The 18,127-nt window shown below is 47.0% G+C and overlaps 1 protein-coding gene across 3 annotated transcripts in view; it reads left to right on the top strand.

The window, feature by feature from the left end:
- The window catches only part of LOC111855424 (neurexin-2-like), a 589,098-nt gene that overhangs the window by 192,987 nt on the left and 377,984 nt on the right, over positions 1–18,127 (top strand). For all 3 annotated transcript variants that reach the window (XM_072706252.1, XM_023834418.2, XM_072706253.1), the window contains one exon: positions 12,278–12,295. In XM_072706252.1, the coding sequence (XP_072562353.1) occupies positions 12,278–12,295 (18 nt within the window). The remainder of the gene's footprint in view (positions 1–12,277; positions 12,296–18,127) is intronic.

The raw sequence follows: 18,127 nt of genomic DNA, 5'->3' as shown, positions 1-18,127 counted from the left end.
TGATGGGTGACGTGGGACACGCTCGCTGATGGGTGACAGGTGACACGCTTGCTGATGGGTGACGTGGGACACACTCGCTGATGGGGTGACGTGTGACACGCTTCCTGACGGATGACGTGTGACACACTCACTGACGGGGTGACAGGTGACACGCTTGCTGATCGGTGACGTGGGACACGCTTGCTGACAGGGTGACGTGTGACACACTCACTGACGGCATGAACCTCCAGTAACTCTAGTGCCGGAGGTTCCAATCTCGCTCTGTGCTGGGGAGTTTGCATGTTGTCCCTGTGTCGCCTTAGTTTCCTTTGGGCTCCCTACACCACACATTGGTGTCTTTAAATTATCTGGTGTCTGTAATTGTAAGTGCATGTGCCCAGCCAGGACCACGGGCCTCAGGCAAAGCTTTAATGGGGGGCCCTGGGTGACTGCCTACCTGCCTGTAGCTGGAGTGGGACCTGGGCGACTGCCCACCTTCCTGTAGCTGGAGTGGGCCCTGGGCGACTGCCCACCTTCCTGTAGCTGGAGTGGGACCTGGGCGACTGCCCACCTGCCTGTAGCAGGAGTGGGACCTGGGCGACTGCCCACCTTCCTGTAGCTGGAGTGGGACCTGGGCGACTGCCCACCTTCCTGTAGCAGGAGTGGGACCTGGGCGACTGCCCACCTTCCTGTAGCTGGAGTGGGACCTGGGCGACTGCCCACCTTCCTGTAGCAGGAGTGGGCCCTGGGCGACTGCCCACCTCCCTGTAGCAGGAGTGGGACCTGGGCGACTGCCCACCTTCCTGTAGCTGGAGTGGGACCTGGGCGACTGCCCACCTTCCTGTAGCTGGAGTGGGACCTGGGCGACTGCCCACCTTCCTGTAGCTGGAGTGGGACCTGGGCGACTGCCCACCTTCCTGTAGCTGGAGTGGGACCTGGGCGACTGCCCACCTTCCTGTAGCAGGAGTGGGACCTGGGCGACTGCCCACCTCCCTGTAGCAGGAGTGGGACCTGGGCGACTGCCCACCTTCCTGTAGCAGGAGTGGGACCTGGGCGACTGCCCACCTTCCTGTAGCAGGAGTGGGACCTGGGCGACTGCCCACCTCCCTGTAGCAGGAGTGGGACCTGGGCGACTGCCCACCTTCCTGTAGCAGGAGTGGGCCCTGGGCGACTGCCCACCTCCCTGTAGCTGGAGTGGGACCTGGGCGACTGCCCACCTGCCTGTAGCAGGAGTGGGACCTGGGCGACTGCCCACCTGCCTGTAGCAGGAGTGGGACCTGGGCGACTGCCCACCTTCCTGTAGCAGGAGTGGGCCCTGGGCGACTGCCCACCTCCCTGTAGCTGGAGTGGGACCTGGGCGACTGCCCACCTGCCTGTAGCAGGAGTGGGACCTGGGCGACTGCCCACCTGCCTGTAGCAGGAGTGGGACCTGGGCGACTGCCCACCTGCCTGTAGCTGGAGTGGGACCTGGGCGACTGCCCACCTTCCTGTAGCTGGAGTGGGACCTGGGCGACTGCCCACCTTCCTGTAGCTGGAGTGGGACCTGGGCGACTGCCCACCTTTCTGTAGCTGGAGCGGGACCTGGCCGACTGCCCACCTCCCTGTAGCAGGAGTGGGACCTGGGCGACTGCCCACCTTCCTGTAGCTGGAGCGGGACCTGGCCGACTGCCCACCTCCCTGTAGCAGGAGTGGGACCTGGGCGACTGCCCACCTTCCTGTAGCAGGAGTGGGCCCTGGGCGACTGCCCACCTCCCTGTAGCTGGAGTGGGACCTGGGCGACTGCCCACCTGCCTGTAGCAGGAGTGGGACCTGGGCGACTGCCCACCTGCCTGTAGCAGGAGTGGGACCTGGGCGACTGCCCACCTGCCTGTAGCAGGAGTGGGACCTGGGCGACTGCCCACCTGCCTGTAGCTGGAGTGGGACCTGGGCGACTGCCCACCTGCCTGTAGCTGGAGTGGGACCTGGGCCACTGCCCACCTTCCTGTAGCTGGAGTGGGACCTGGGCGACTGCCCACCTTCCTGTAGCTGGAGTGGGACCTGGGCGACTGCCCACCTGCCTGTAGCTGGAGTGGGACCTGGGCGACTGCCCACCTTCCTGTAGCAGGAGTGGGACCTGGGCGACTGCCCACCTTCCTGTAGTTGGAGTGGGACCTGGGCGACTGCCCACCTTTCTGTAGCTGGAGTGGGACCTGGGCGACTGCCCACCTTCCTGTAGTTGGAGTGGGACCTGGGCGACTGCCCACCTTTCTGTAGCAGGAGTGGGACCTGGGCGACTGCCCACCTGCCTGTAGCTAGAGTGGGACCTCTGCCCTGGAATGGACTGGCACCCTGTTCAGGGTTTACATCAGTGCTGCCTACGATCCTGCCTAGTAAAATATGCCTAAATGGGTAAAATGTGAGCTGCTTCAGATAAAAGCACCCGGTGAGCCCGACTGAGGAGCCGGTTTCCTCCCTGCTGTTACGCCCAAGTAGCAGAACTGCATGGGAACCTGCTGTGTCAAGTCTATGTGTCAATGAGCATAGCAGCTAAGATCAGACGGGCTGTTGTGCTGCCAGGGGAGGAGAGAGTGGGAGGGGGTTTAAATGGGCTTTAGGGCGCACAGGACTCGCAATGCTGCAAATTTAGGAAATGATCAGAGCGGGTTCAATCAGATCTATAAATGAAATCACCAGTCAGGTAAAACACTGATTTCATAGCTGATACCTACGGTGCACACGTCTGACTCACCCTGCTTGTTAAACTTGTCAAGCCAAGGGGGCTTATTGTCATAGCATCCATACACAGGTATACGGAGGTAATGTTCCCCCAGGAATATGGTGCGACATACAAACAGCAGGAAGTAACACTCCCCAGGACCGCGGAGCAGCATACAAACAGGAAGTAACACTCCCCAGGACTGCGGTGCGACATACAAACAGGAAGTAACATTCCCTCAGGACTGCGGTGCGACATACAAACAGGAAGTAACATTCCCTCAGGACTGCGGTGCGACATACAAACAGGAAGTAACACTCCCCAGGACTGCGGTGCGACATACAAACAGGAAGTAACATTCCCCAGGACTGCGGTGCGACATACAAACAGGAAGTAACATTCCCCAGGACTGCGGTGCGACATACAAACAGGAAGTAACATTCCCCAGGAGTGCGGTGCGACATACAAACAGGAAGTAACATTCCCTCAGGACTGCGGTGCGACATACAAACAGGAAGTAACATTCCCCAGGACTGCGGTGCGACATACAAACAGGAAGTAACATTTCCCAGGACTGCGGTGCGACATACAAACAGGAAGTAACATTCCCTCAGGACTGCGGTACGGCATACAAACAGGAAGTAACATTCCCCAGGACTGCGGTGCGACATACAAACAGGAAGTAACATTCCCCAGGACTGCGGTGCGACATACAAACAGGAAGTAACATTCCCCAGGACTGCGGTGCGACATACAAACAGGAAGTAACATTCCCTCAGGACTGCGGTGCGACATACAAACAGGAAGTAACATTCCCTCAGGACTGCGGTGCGACATACAAACAGGAAGTAACACTCCCCAGGACTGCGGTGCGACATACAAACAGGAAGTAACATTCCCCAGGAGTGCGGTGCGACATACAAACAGGAAGTAACATTCCCCAGGACTGCGGTGCGACATACAAACAGGAAGTAACATTCCCCAGGAGTGCGGTGCGACATACAAACAGGAAGTAACATTCCCTCAGGACTGCGGTGCGACATACAAACAGGAAGTAACATTCCCCAGGACTGCGGTGCGACATACAAACAGGAAGTAACATTCCCCAGGACTGCGGTGCGACATACAAACAGGAAGTAACATTTCCCAGGACTGCGGTGCGACATACAAACAGGAAGTAACATTCCCCAGGACTGCGGTGCGACATACAAACAGGAAGTAACATTCCCCAGGACTGCGGTGCGACATACAAACAGGAAGTAACATTCCCCAGGACTGCGGTGCGACATACAAACAGGAAGTAACATTCCCCAGGACTGCGGTGCGACATACAAACAGGAAGTAACATTCCCCAGGACTGCGGTGCGACATACAAACAGGAAGTAACATTCCCCAGGACTGCGGTGCGACATACAAACAGGAAGTAACATTCCCCAGGACTGCGGTGCGACATACAAACAGGAAGTAACATTCCCCAGGACTGCGGTGCGACATACAAACAGGAAGTAACATTCCCCAGGACTGCGGTGCGAAATACAAGCAGGAAGTGACACGGGGAGGATTTTGCAGTGCAAAGCACAGGACCATGCGAAGCCAGAGGGGCTGGACTCGGGTACTGGTTTTTATATTTTTCTGCCTCCTTATCATACAGTGCACGCATAGAGTAGTCTGCATCATGTGTCCTGTGGGGAATGTCCACACCGGAGCTCAAACATAGTAAAACCAGGTCCTCGCACTTGGGGGAAATGTGGTTTATTTGGATTCTGTAAGTACACTTTGTTTCAGTAAATTTCCAGAATTTCTAGTGTGGATATTGGATTGGATAGAATGAAAAAGTGCTTTGATTCTTTTACCTTCCAGTGTGCAGATATTGACATAAATCCCGTCTTACTGTGTGACCTGTGAGCTGAAACCACCACGGCCAGCTGACGACTGTGACCCAATCTGTTCGTTTGTGGTTGTTTCCATACAACAAAATCAGAAAAAGTCTCAGAAAATAGGCCACGTATAAAGCTATTTTCATAAGTCACCTTGACTAAGATATGTGCCAAGTACTTGAAAATTAATGCATTGTTATTACACTGGTATTATTTTATGCATTTGTGTGTACCCTGTGGTGGACTGGCATCCTATCCAGAGTGTCCCCCATGCTGCCTCTGATCCAGGCTCCCATAATCCTCTGCTGGAAAAGCAGTTGGAAGACGAATGGGTTATCACTCTAGCTGAATTTTAAAAGTAGGTCCTTCTGTATCTGGTCACACACACACACAAACACACACACACACACACACACACACACATATGTTTGCATCCATATCTTTCCAAAGACTCTCCAATCATTTTTATGGGCATAACCCTAATTTCAACTATGACGACTGTAACCCCTACCCAGCCCTAACCTTAACCCTAAATAATCAAACAAAATACATGACTTTTGGAATTTTTAGTCTTTTGATTCCAGTTACAGATTTTTATAAAATTGAGTTTCCCCTTGTGGGGACTGAAATGGTGGTCCCCACAATGTCCGCCTCACAGGTTTTTTTTTCACATTGTGGGCCCTCAATCCAAACTTCATTCAGCATAACATTCCCCCCATTACTGTGACCCTGTGTATTTATATTGGGCCTGGGGGGGGGGTCAAACTTCATTATTTTAATTAAAATTCAAATTTTACAAATTTTTACACATTCAACCCCAAAAATCCACATTCAGTTTTTTGATGATTTATGTAAGCTAATACTGATCATCTAACGTTTGCCCTTGTCACTTCATGTAGAATAAGGGGCCCAACGCTAGGAGCAGACTTCCATAAATTCATTCAGCCAAACGGAAAGGCTGAAACGACTCAGCAAGGAAGGTTGTGAAATAATGTGTGAATCAGAAGGAGAACCAAACTCCTAACTAATGTAACTCCCCCAAAACCTGGACATCGGAGGCTGGAAAATATTTGTATTTGTCATTAACAGCTTGGCAAATTTCATCGCCAAAATTTCAAAATACCAGAATACTGTTGCTTTGGAAAATACCGTCTAGATTAAATATGCCACAGTATCATGCACGTACAGTATCATGGTAAGAAAAATTCAATTCTGGCCAAGCCTAATTAGACGCAGGCTAACCTAAAGGCTGATTGCGTGATGTTTAAGTTTTAAGATATTTTATACGTGTAAGCCTATGTTAGCCGTCTAAGGTTATTCGTTTTATCTTTTAATTTCATTCCACGAATTAGATGACTTTTTGTATCTGCTGTGGCCGGTTCTGTCCTGTGGGTAGCTAAATTAAAAATGTAATATTATACATTACCGCCTCCTTGTCGCTGTCCTCACTAAAGCTAGCATACGGCTAACGCCGCTAGCGTCACCTCTCACGCTACTGGCCTGGGCTACTGCGCTACGCTAGTTTGTCTCCGCCAATGAGTCTGTTGCATAGCGCTGGACACGCGATGTAACCAAAGTGAGCTAATACAGATTTAAGGGTCAGCAAAATGCCGGCAGATGGTCGTCTGGACAGCACACGTCTCCAGCGGCAACGTGGCGGCAATTAGGCCTGTGATTGTGGAACTCCCAGTCAGAGTTTACTAATCACGTGGCCCAGAATTAAAAATACAAAAAAAAACTCAACCCTGGGCTATAGGACACGGCCTGTTCTGGTGAGAGTTATTCTCACGCTGTTCCCACTGGGACCCATGAGAGATTGGGACATCCTGGGAAATAAATATCACTTTAACACTGGGATGGATCTCCAGTGACTTGTAATTAGGTGAATTGGTGACTCTAAATTGGCCCTACTGCCTGCATGCCCTGCGATGGACTGGCGATCCCTTCCAGGATGAACCCCCGCCATGTGCCCTTTACTGCTTGGGAGGGGTTCCAGACCCACCTCTGAGCCTGTCCTGGATAAGTGTTTAGAACACAGAAGAATGGATGAAGAATGGATCCTTCCTAAGCTCTCCTTCTGTCCTCACATGCCACTTCCATTCCCTGCGAACAAATTTTACATGTATGATGACTTGTTTACAAAAATCTCGGCATATGCTTGGCTTTTGACATGCAGGCGCAGGCACAGTCAGAAGGCTGTGGGTTCGGAGCCCGAGTGGATTGTCCTTGTCACGTCAGCTTAGCATCGCCCTCTTAGAGTGGAGGTATTTTGGATGCTTTTCCACCTCATTAGCCCGTCCGTGTCGCCTCTGTTCCCAGCAGTGGTCAACTCTGTGTTTTGCCTGTGCTTGTGTGCGCGCGCGTGTTCCCGTTTTGATTAGTGTCGTCACGCCCGACCCGGCACGTCTGAGCTTATTGGCTCGGAACGTTCCGGCTCCACGTAGGCACACGGCTCCTTGGTGCCGGGAAGCACAATTTACCTGCCAGTCATGCGGGGGTCCTGCAGGAACAGCTGGTGGCTTTGATAAAGGGCCCTTTAAAGGGAAATGAGCGAAGCGCTGTAGCTCCTGGGTGAACACACACTTGTTTCTGTGTCCTTGATCACACAGCACCTGCAGGCAGAACCACCGATTTATTTATTTATTTTTTCTCCAAGTCTGCTGTTAACAGCATTTTCTGCTCATAACGAACCGCGTGTGATGTGTCTCGGCTGAAACATTAACGTCCGGCCAACAGCGCGTCCCGAGAATATTCTGGAAAGATTATTGCGATAATTTAGACCGCCTAATTCCTCAGCGTGAACACAGGGACCTGCTTTATATGAAAAATCACAACACGGTGTAGAAGTTTGTCTTATAATTTTGGTATCACTATGCTTGATTACTGAAATGATTTGTTTTGGTAAATCACCTGGAGTATTGGTACCAGTTTTTTCCCGGGACTGTAGAATTCTTATTTGTGGCTTCAGTAACCACGCACCCTTAGCTCGGTCGTGTCTCCATTTTATTCTGGCGGTTTTGCATATAAGAAGATTTAATGGCATTGATATCTATAATTGAGATTTATTTCAATAATCTGCACACAACAATGCACCAAAAATAGCCCGGCTTAAATAATCAAAGGAGACAAAAGCCATATTGTTGAACCGAGCCACGGATCCCATGGTCTCCCCCAGCTGTAATTCGCCACTCTGCGTAATTAATACATTCAGACGCAGCCAGTCATTATCTAATTTTGAAGAAAACAGAAAGTAAGGCGACGGACGTGAGTGTAATTCCGAGATCCTGAACCACACACCCAAGGCCGTGGATTTGGGGCTGACTGTCACGACAGTGCTGTTCTCCTTGGAGTCTCGCAAATCCCGCTAATGTCCCATTCAAAAATGACTGCCTCCCTCCCCAATCCCTATTTATGCACCTCAAAGTGTGCAATTTCCATCGCCTTTTTCTGTCTCTGTGTTTTCTCTCACCCAGCCTTAATCCTATTAGAAAGAGGAATCTGGGTTAGGCACACGTTTGTGTGTCTGGCGTAGCAATTCACTGAGTCTCAGCTGGGTCCTGTTTTATCTCCTCCGCTTGTTTCTCTGCCTGCAGGGGGGGCTGCCTTCTTACTGCCGAAGCCTTCAAAGCGCCGGGTTCTAAACAGGGAAGTGGAGATGAGGAACAGGACCACTGGAGGAAGTTGGAGTGTATGTGTGTGTGTGTGTGTGTGTGAGTGTGTGTAAGGCCTCCAGAGAGGCAGAGCTGAGAGCAGGCGGGGGGTGGGGGTTGCAGAAAATCTGCCTTTCCAGCCCCTTCTGTCAGAGCTGTAAGGCTATTTCTAAGGAGGACCATTTCTCAGCTTCGGAAGGTGTCTAAGTATAGAGCCGTGAACTGCAAATGTACAAGGATATGCTCCGCCTGCATAGTCCGGGCTGGCGAGGACGCGTCTCTCAGTGAGCCCTGCAGCAGCTGTGGCTTGCTGTGTTCTGTGCTGCGGGTACTGTGTGGCTCAGGGGGTGAGGACGCTGTGATTGTGATCAGAAGGCCGTTGGTTTGAATCCTGACTTCAGCAGAGGGAATTCACTCACAGGCCCTTAACTTCTAATGATTGTCTAACCCTGCTTTCTCCAAAATGAAGCATGTCTGATAAGTAACTATAAACGTGAGTGAGGGCCAGTTCAGAGTTGCATCTATTGTATGATCCATCCATTTTCCATAAGCACTGATCACAGGGAGCCTTCAGTCTTTCCCAAGCAAGGGCACCGGGGTGGGTGTGGGATCCAGTCCATTGTCGAGTACACTCTCATATACAGTACCATGGGCGATTCTGAGAGAGCCAGTCACATAACCACACGTTTTCAGTCTGCAGGAGTCCGTTGGAGTGCTGCGAGAAACGTACATGAGCACACGGGCACGACGCGAACGGGGGCTGGGCACTGAACCCAGAAACCTGGAGGTGTGCCATTTGCATCATTTTGGGGTTTAATGTTGTTAGCAAACAATCGGTTTCTTTATTTTGCTGCCTTTTTTGGAGCTGATCCCTCTTGCCAGTCTGATTTGTGCAGAGTCTCTCCTCCTGATTCCCTAACCCCACTGCAGTGCAGGCCTCCTTGGTATCAGACCATCTGCTGACATTGTTCTGCTTTCTTGTTTGCTTTTCTCCCGTGACGGACCAGGGTCGCGGTAACTTGTAAACATAATTTAAAGGATATATTACTACAGTTTCACAAGTCACTTAATTATCGCACACTATCTGAGCAGCTGATGCCTGATATAAGACTGAGAAATGGTCATATGTCTTTGAATATTGGGTTGTTAACCAAATAACACTTAATTCCTTGTAACTGTTGCTGTGAAACACATCATTGACATGTAATGATAGTGTTTGTTCAAATAATATTGTAGCAACATGTAACGTAGCTCAGCATAGCAATATGTGTGATAGCACAGCATAGCGACATGTCAGACAGCTTAGCATAGCAACATGTGAGTTAGCTTAGCATAGCGACACGTAAGATGGCTTAGCGTAGCAACATGTGAGTTAGCATAGCATAGTGACATGTCAGCTAGCGGAGTGTAGCAATTCATGGGTTAGCTTAGCATAGCGACAAATAAGATAGCATAGCGTAGCGACATGCGAGTTAGCTTTGCAGAGTGACATGTTAGATAGCATAGCGTAGCCAATAAAGTCATGGGATGCAGTTCTGCACACAAATGCATCTGTACAATCATGTCAGATGCTTAATTCTCTGGCTGATGAGAAAATTACTGAAGACTGTAAGAAAAACCCAGTATCATCAGACGAATTTATCAGTCTTTATTATATCTGTATGTTATTATAGTGTGCTCTCTTAAACATTTAATTGTTTATCTGTGGTAATTAGCCTGATGAAGGCTGTGGCCCCAGTTTATTTAAGGCGATCTTCATTTAATTAGTCAGTCTAAACCTCTAAAATAGCTGTACCATATTATCAATTGCATTGATTACAACTGTTTAAACATTAATTGCTTAATTGTTCATCTGTCTTGTTACGATAAACCGTTAGTGACTGAACTTGTTTTTAAACCGGTAATTAATGTTTAGATGCAGGTGTGAGTGTCTGGAATGGGCTCGTATTTGTGTGTTTGCCTTCATTTAGTCAGACAGGAAAAATACTAACAGTGAGGTGAATATCATAAAGGAAACTGCAAAAGCCGTACGATTTCAGCCTTAGCATAATACTAGCATTGAGTTTTCAGCCAATTAACCCGGCGAGCTGGGGAAAAGTTGAGAGGATGAAAGCTTATAAATGAAAGGTAATATCGTCTCCCCTGTCTGGCTGACTAAATTGAGCAAAAATATGTGCAAATTTGACTCATTCGGCAGCGTTTACAAGAAATTATTCAGGGTTGGCAGTTACATTCGGAACAATCAGAGGGATGATTCAAGCGGGCGATGTTTTCCAGACACCAGTTACCTCCGCAGAGATGCAGAGATCCAAAATTATGCGGCGCATTAATTGCCCATCTGAATCACTGTCGAAGATATTAATCGTGCCCCGAATATCATTTATAAAATGGATAGCAGGTCACAGGAGCCCCCGGTTCCGTTTTTTTCCCTTCGTTTTGCGGCTACGGGCTTGAGGCTCCTGCCTCCGATGGGAATTAAAGCTCAGCGCTGGATGCCTTTGCTGCAGCGGGGCGCGCGCGACGCGCTGCACCAGGAGGGAATGAAACGCATGCAGCACCTCCTCCGGCAGTGATATTCGCTGAAATCCAGGCAACGTCTGCAGAAGTTATATCTATTAACTTCAGCTACCCAGGCTTAAAAAAAAGTGAAAATCACCGCAGAGCAACGTAATTATCGGTAGAAGGATGCAACTTTAAATATGTGAAACCGTAAATGTGTATTTACGGCTAACTGAGTGTTCGCCTTCGACAGAACCTCCGGGTTGAAAGCCAACGAAATCAAATAAATACGGAGAACGTAATGTAGCGGAAAGGCCTGTAAATGCGTGTATCAGCAGTTCCTAAGTGCTCCAGCACCTCAGCTGTGATTGCTAAACATTTCGGGTTCCTTGTAATCAATGACTCAGATGAAACAAATTCTATTTACTGTGGTACATTCTCGCGACTAAGTTGTCAGAAAGTACTTAACAATTTAGAATAAACTTCGCTGGAACGCGAAACTGAGTGGCACTTCTGGAAAGTGGTGTGCATGAATGTGCAAATTGCAGTACCAATATAAAACGTCTCGATCCCTTATGACGCGGGAGGTGGGGACGATTGAGGGAGGTCTGATGCAGTTATTTACTCGCCTTCTGTGTGGAGAAGCAGAACAACATTACGCCTGAAATGCCAGGGAGCTGGCTGCCTGGTATCTGACATCCATGCAAACTATCCCATGAACAGCACCTACTCCCTCTGGGGAAGTGGAACCACCTGCCGGAGAATTTCACCATTTTGAGCTGCCTTCTATAGTTCACTGAAGAAAAACACTGGGCGTATCGTTTTAAATGGTTGTTTACCCTAATTAATCCTAAATTGCTGCTGGGAAAATACCCAGACATTGACAGCCATCTTTTCAAATATTGATTGCACTGGCTGTCCATTTGGCCGCCCTGTCGAATCATTTATAAATTTTAATAAGGATACTTTTTGCTGAGTTATAAGGACAGGCAGGAAGATACCGTGTAAAATGTAGTGGGTTTTGGTTACTAATTGTGTTCTTTGTGATCAATTCCAGATTGTGCCCAGATTACTGGTCTTGTCTACTTTTATCGGTTTGCTAGTTCAGACACGGTGTATTACGGAAAAGTGAATGACTGTAACAATAAAGCTGATACTTTTGCCAGCATTTATCAAAACATTGTCGTCATGCATAAAAATGCTTCAGAAATCCTAAGTGCTTCCACGAGTTCAAGTCATCTTGATTTCCTCTGTTTCTTATCACTGCTGGTTTGCAGTGAACTTGAAGTGATTTAAAAATCACTTATTCTGCTTAATCTGTCAGTATATTATGTAAATTCTATGATTATTTACTACTTCTGCTTTACTAAAATAATTTCGAATTCATTTTTTTAGCAAATAATTAAAAAAATATTTGACGCAGTGTGTTTATATTATCTGTATATTGATCAGCATTTTCTTTCGTTATTTTAAGGTGTGATTTGTGAGCGACACCTTCTGGGGTCACTCTGCTGCTGAATTGGCGGGGCGATGAATCCCGCAGTGCATTGATCAAACTGTCCTTTTTCTCGTTGCAGGAGATTCATCACAATCCGGTAAGACACCATGCCTTTATTTAATACATGCTCTGGTCTCACGAAGCCCGCAGAGCTGCTGATGCAGCCGCTGCTGTTTACTTCATATTAATGTTGTAATTCAGTGTTTCCCAGGCCGGTCCTCGGGGATCCCTAGACGGTTCATGTTTTTGCTCCCCCCCCCCCAGCTGTTGGTAGGGAGCAAAATGCGTACTGTCTGGGTCTCGGAGGACCAGATTATGAAGCACTGTTCTAATTGATTGAGAATAAATGGCATCTTAGATTAATCAAACCTGGATACATGAAATGTACTCTTCATATCCATATCATTCCTTCCTGACAGTTACTGTATCACCAAAGTTTCTGCAGTAAATCATATCCGTACAGATAAAACATTTCATAATAATATGCGTGTTGCTTTGCATCATTAATGGTATTGAGGCTTTTGAAAAATGTTGCATTACTGACACACAGCACTGTCCCATCTGTCCGGATTTTGACTTTGGTGTGACCCATCATAACTGCACGCTTTTCTTCGCCGTCTGTGAATAAGCATGTCGGAGGCGACGCGTTTTTACCGTGATATTCCTGCTGAGTAACAGCGCTAAGCACCGCAGAAGGCTCTTGCTTTTGGAAAAGCGTGGCAATGTTAGTAGTTATCAGAATGTGTCCCGTAGATAATGGATTATGGAAATTTATGCTTAATTTCTGTTCCTTATTCTGTTGTTTGAACCTTTAGAAGCCTCTAAGATATGTTTTGCTGGAGCAAGGTATTCACTATTACTACACATTTCCAGACTCTTTAAACAATGTGTTCTGTATGGTGACTGGCTAATTTAATGAGAAATGGAAAAAAAAATAAAAATATCCGCCTTTGTCATGGCCGTTTGTTAATTAAAACATGCTCCTTTTGAGAGCGTTTTAGGGCATATTTAGCAGGAAATAGGTGCTAATATATTTAAGTGTGGCAACTTTCAAAATCTGTCTGCTTCTAATGACTGTTAATGTTCTAATTCTCTGAGTGCTTTGTCTGTGCTGGTCTGCAGTAATGACAGGCTGACTCAGGATTGGATGGATGACGTAAAAAGAGAATCTAATTGGCTAGTGGATGTCTTTCTAGTATGTGGATAAATGTAATTAGAGAGAGAGAGAGAGTTATTTTGACGTTGTGGGGACATTCTGTTCACAAGGGGAAATTTTTTTTAGAAAAATCTGTGACTGCAATCAGAACTAAAAATGCCAAAAGTCTTGTGTTTTGTTTGGTTACTTGTAGTTAAGCTTAGGGCTGGGTAGGGGTTATGATCATCATTGTTGGGATTAGGGTTATGCCCATGGAAATGAATGGAGTCCCCACAAAGCTGATGCCTAATCTGTGTGTGTGATATCAGAATTCAAACCCATTTCAAATTTGGAACTGTCAAACAGTGGGGAAAAAAAAATTCATCACAAATTGCTGCTGTGAAAGATGGGATTTTTGAATTCTGTAAGACACCACTGCGTTCCACAGTCTGGGGAATCCCTCTTTTCCTCATACGATCTTTCTGGAATCCTCTGTAAGTTGCAATTTATTTGGGAGGAAATTGGATTAAGGCTACAGCTGGACATTGATCTTTCTCGGAGACTGGAGAGCCTCAGTAGTGTCTGTATTTCCTGGACGGCTAAGCGGAGATATTTGGATTTTATTGAATTTGGGAGTTTCCTTTCAGGCATCCTTTTCAAAATGATATGTTTAGGCTTTTTGGAATATCAACTATGAAACCGCAGAGACAAAGCGCTCCATGTTTTGGGGGCTTCCTCCTGCAAGGTTGGCCGACTTTAAGTATTCAGTTACTCTGTTTTATTAAAATCGCATCAGTCATTTAAGCAACAAACGGTCAGTAATTTCCTAATGTACACAGATAAAATGAGAGCGAATGCCTTTGGGGTGGATTGGTTTTACAAGAATTAAGGATACTTTGGGCTGCATTATTAAGACATTTATAGTGCATTATAGATGAAAGCTTCGTAAGGCATTCATAATGCATAATAAACATAAGCTATAATGTGTTATGCCTTTTCATAAATAAGCCATGTTGATAATGCTTTATGAATGCATTATAATGCATTATGAATGTGTTATGAATGTGTTATGTGTTCATAGATTCTTGTGGAATTCATAGAAAGTGTTACTGACAAATAGTACAGTGCATAATGATCGTAATACCGTAAAAATAAATGGAACTGCATACGGTTACGGTACTGTACTGTTCCTCGAGCTGATGAACCAATCACAATGTAGCATGCGCGTTCATTATTACGAATCGCTCTATTTAAGACAAAATTTTTAAGTAATCGGCTTTATGGCGGTGCGTAAGTACGAGCTGCCCGCAAATGATTGTCGGTAGGCATGTCCAAAGTTTTGACTGGTCATGGCTGTCTTATACAATGCACAGTTTTTAGTGAATACCCACCCACCCCTGCTCTAGCCCTAGTCAGGGTCAGGGAGGCACGCCCTAGATGGGATGCCGGCCTAGTATAGCGCGCACACCCCCGCCGGCTCAGGCTGTGGCCGGTATGGAGGCTCCAGTCAGCCTAACTGTGTCTTTGGAGATTGAGGTAAGGATCCAAACCCATACCGTGTGCGTGTGACGCACCAGCACAACCTACTGCCACCCCAGCTGCCTGAATGTTCCATATTTCTAACATTTAATTTGGCACAGAAAGTCCCATGATGAGTAATTAGGGTCCTGTTTGAGGCGGGGGTCAGCAAGCCTGCTTTTGGAGATCCGCCCCCCCGCACAGCCTGGGTGCCGCCCCAGTTTTACACACCTGATACAGATAATCAGGCCCTTCAGTCGCATCTCAGGATTAGAGCCAATTTAGCTCAAACATAGCCGGCTCTAGTACTCATCTGTATCGGGTGTGTTGGATTAGGGCGGCACTGAAGCTCTGCAGATGGGTCTCCAGGAGCAGGGTTGCTGACCGCAGGTTAAGGGGTATTCATTTTGTATTTTAAAACAATTTTTTTTAAATGTGTTTGTACAGTGTTTTGAATGTGCTGTTTGTTTGGTTCACCTTAAACATATCTTTACTTGCATTAGATTGCAGTAGTAATAATAATACTTTGCTGGCCCGTTTCCTCCGGCAGTCTGGGGTCTGCATCGTGAAGCTGCACTTCCTGCTTACCCAGGAACTTCTCAAATTTGGTGGTACCTCAGTTTAATGGACTTTATCGTCATTCACTTACATTTAGCCCAGACTGCCTTATATCTGACGTGTAATCTGGCTAAGCAGGGAGTCCTGCTTCGTGACGCAGACCCAGCTCTGCTACTTTGCTCTGTTCCTCTCCTTTGACTATTTTTCTGTTGAATGTGTTGCACCTTCCATGGGATCCTTGTGTGAAAACCACTTATCAAAACAAAGCTGGGGGCCAGGCATTGGCAGACCACACTGTTGAGGGTGCAGACTGCCGCCAAAAGCCTTTCGCCGGCCTTGTGTCTCATGGCGGGGTAGCCTGCACGCCTCTGCCATTGTGGGTTCAGGTCCCATTGAGGTGTGTGTGTGTTTGCACATTGTCACCTAGGTATCATGACTTCCTTGCTGCAGTCCCAAAACATGCCACTGGGTGAACTGGTGTCTCCGAGGTGCCTGTTGGGGATCACGCAAACGTGCTTCCTGCGGGGGGGGGGGGGTCCCAGGGCATGCAGCTGGAACGCGGACAGACAAACATTCTCCATAAGTTTCCTACTGCTTTGTTTTGTTTATTCAAGCTTTTATATATGCAGTGATAGTTTTAGTTGTATGAGCTGTAGAAATACTGTATAAAATATTTATTTTTCATTTTTTGGTGATTTAAAAATGAATTTTATTGGGGGGGCTGGGTGCATTTTTTTTTAAGAGAAGCATACTGTAAGGTAATGTATTTTGTCATGTAATTTTTTTTATTTTTTTTCCCCCCACCATAAATGTTGGTAAATCCCAGATAAGCGTGAGTAATGACTTGCGGTGCCTGATCGCGCTGATGTAGCTGACATTGTCTTGGTATTGATGGCCCAAGATCTCTATCACTTCATTCTCAAAGGCATTTTTTTCTGTTTATTTTGTGATCTGTGAATATTGCCTCGTATCCATTGTTATACTCTATAACAATGATCTCCAGTCTTCCACATGGTTGGTAAATTCCACCTCGAGTGCAGCTGATCCATTCAGTTATGTACTTGAAGCTGAGTGCACTAATTTAATCAGATGATCAGGTCTTAGAATGGACCAAGAGGGATTGGTGTCGCTTGACCACATGTTTACGGTAGCGAATCGCACACGGCCCCAGGTTTAACCAGTTTAACATTTTTTAAAACGATGCCCTACATCTTCAAGTACATTTGTTTTCTTTAAATTACATAGCAGAGTTTTAAAAAATATATATTTTTTTCCTTTGCAGGGTTGTTCTGGAAATGTGATACTTGTAATACTTGTAATACATTTCCAGAATGCAATTCCTATAAACTGAGAACCCTCAGTGGGATCTTTTTTAGAAGGAGTAGTGGTATAATCCTTAATCCTTTTGCTAAGAGAGAGGTACTAGAGACTTGAGATGAACTGAGTGAAGTTTCAGGCACTGACACACATCTTCTCAGATGGCAGAACTCTGCCAGGCCACGCTGCCCCCAGTGGGCATTGCGGGAAGGACATGCCCATGGTGTTGAAATGGGGCCATTCTTAACTCAGAAGGTCGCTCCAAGGGCACCAGTGCCTAGAAATAAAAAAGGGGGGGTGAATTTGGCAAGAGCCACTAACAAATTTTGTACCAAGATGTGAGTAATCTTCCCAGAGTCCTGCATATGTATTTTTAGTTATTTCTCTGTACGGAGAGAGCTTGCCAGTGCATTTGCAAACACTGTTTGGCCTGTTATTGTTGTTTGTCAGAAACCTGGAGCCTCTTCCTGTAAATATCACCATCTGTGGCACCTGTAAGCCCGACAACGGGTGAAATTCCCTGTGACCGTAATGTGAAAACCTCGCCTGTTACTGTTTACTCTGATCGCTGATTCTCTGCAATGATCTCGAGGAGTTGGAAGTTTTTAGGTCTTGGAAAGAATTATAAAGCAATTATCCAATTAATCATCTTTGCCTTCCTCTCCCTGCAAGCCGATCAAGAAATGTGGGTTATGGAAAAGGGATGGGATATATTCATTATTGCTACCAGATATATTGCTAAACCTCCTGTTGGTTCACTATTAATGAAGCAGACTGCTCCACTGCACCAAACACTAACAAATCACAAACGTTGGTTTTGTTCGAAAGAGTCACCCTAGCAATTTTATAGCCGCAAAATGTGCCTTTAAATGAGTCTCATGCGCAGCGGTGGTGACGTACGTTTTGTTCGGCGGGAGGGGTGAGAGGGGGGGGGGCGGGGATTGCCCATCGTAACTTCTACAGCGCCCCTTCGCCTTGGGACGTGGGGCAGGGAGAGCACAGCATCAAACGATGCCAAGTCGCCCAGGAACGAAGAGCGAACTCAGCAGAAAGCCGGAATACTAATGCGGCGTCTGCCTGGCGGAAGAGCTGGCATCACTAGCCTGTGCTTTAAAAATTTAATTAAAATAATTTCTCCCTTCAGGATTTGATTTTTTTTTTTTTTACGTTACTATTCACAACTTGAAAAGATACGCTGACTTATTTATTAATTCATTTATTTATTACAAATTTACCCGACTGTTTCGAAATCGAGAAGCCCGGCCGCCCTAGGCTTCGATTGGCGTGCCGGACCACCAATGGCCTCCTCGCTTACTCTCAGCCACGCGTCCTGGCTTTCCGATACGTGTATCGCTGCTCGAACGAAGACTGAGATCAGATCCACGATAAATGACTTGCAGT

The sequence above is a fragment of the Paramormyrops kingsleyae genome, chromosome 24 (assembly GCF_048594095.1).
Source record: "Paramormyrops kingsleyae isolate MSU_618 chromosome 24, PKINGS_0.4, whole genome shotgun sequence".
In the NCBI taxonomy this organism is placed as follows: domain Eukaryota; kingdom Metazoa; phylum Chordata; class Actinopteri; order Osteoglossiformes; family Mormyridae; genus Paramormyrops; species Paramormyrops kingsleyae.
This window is presented reverse-complemented; position numbering and strand designations above follow the sequence as displayed.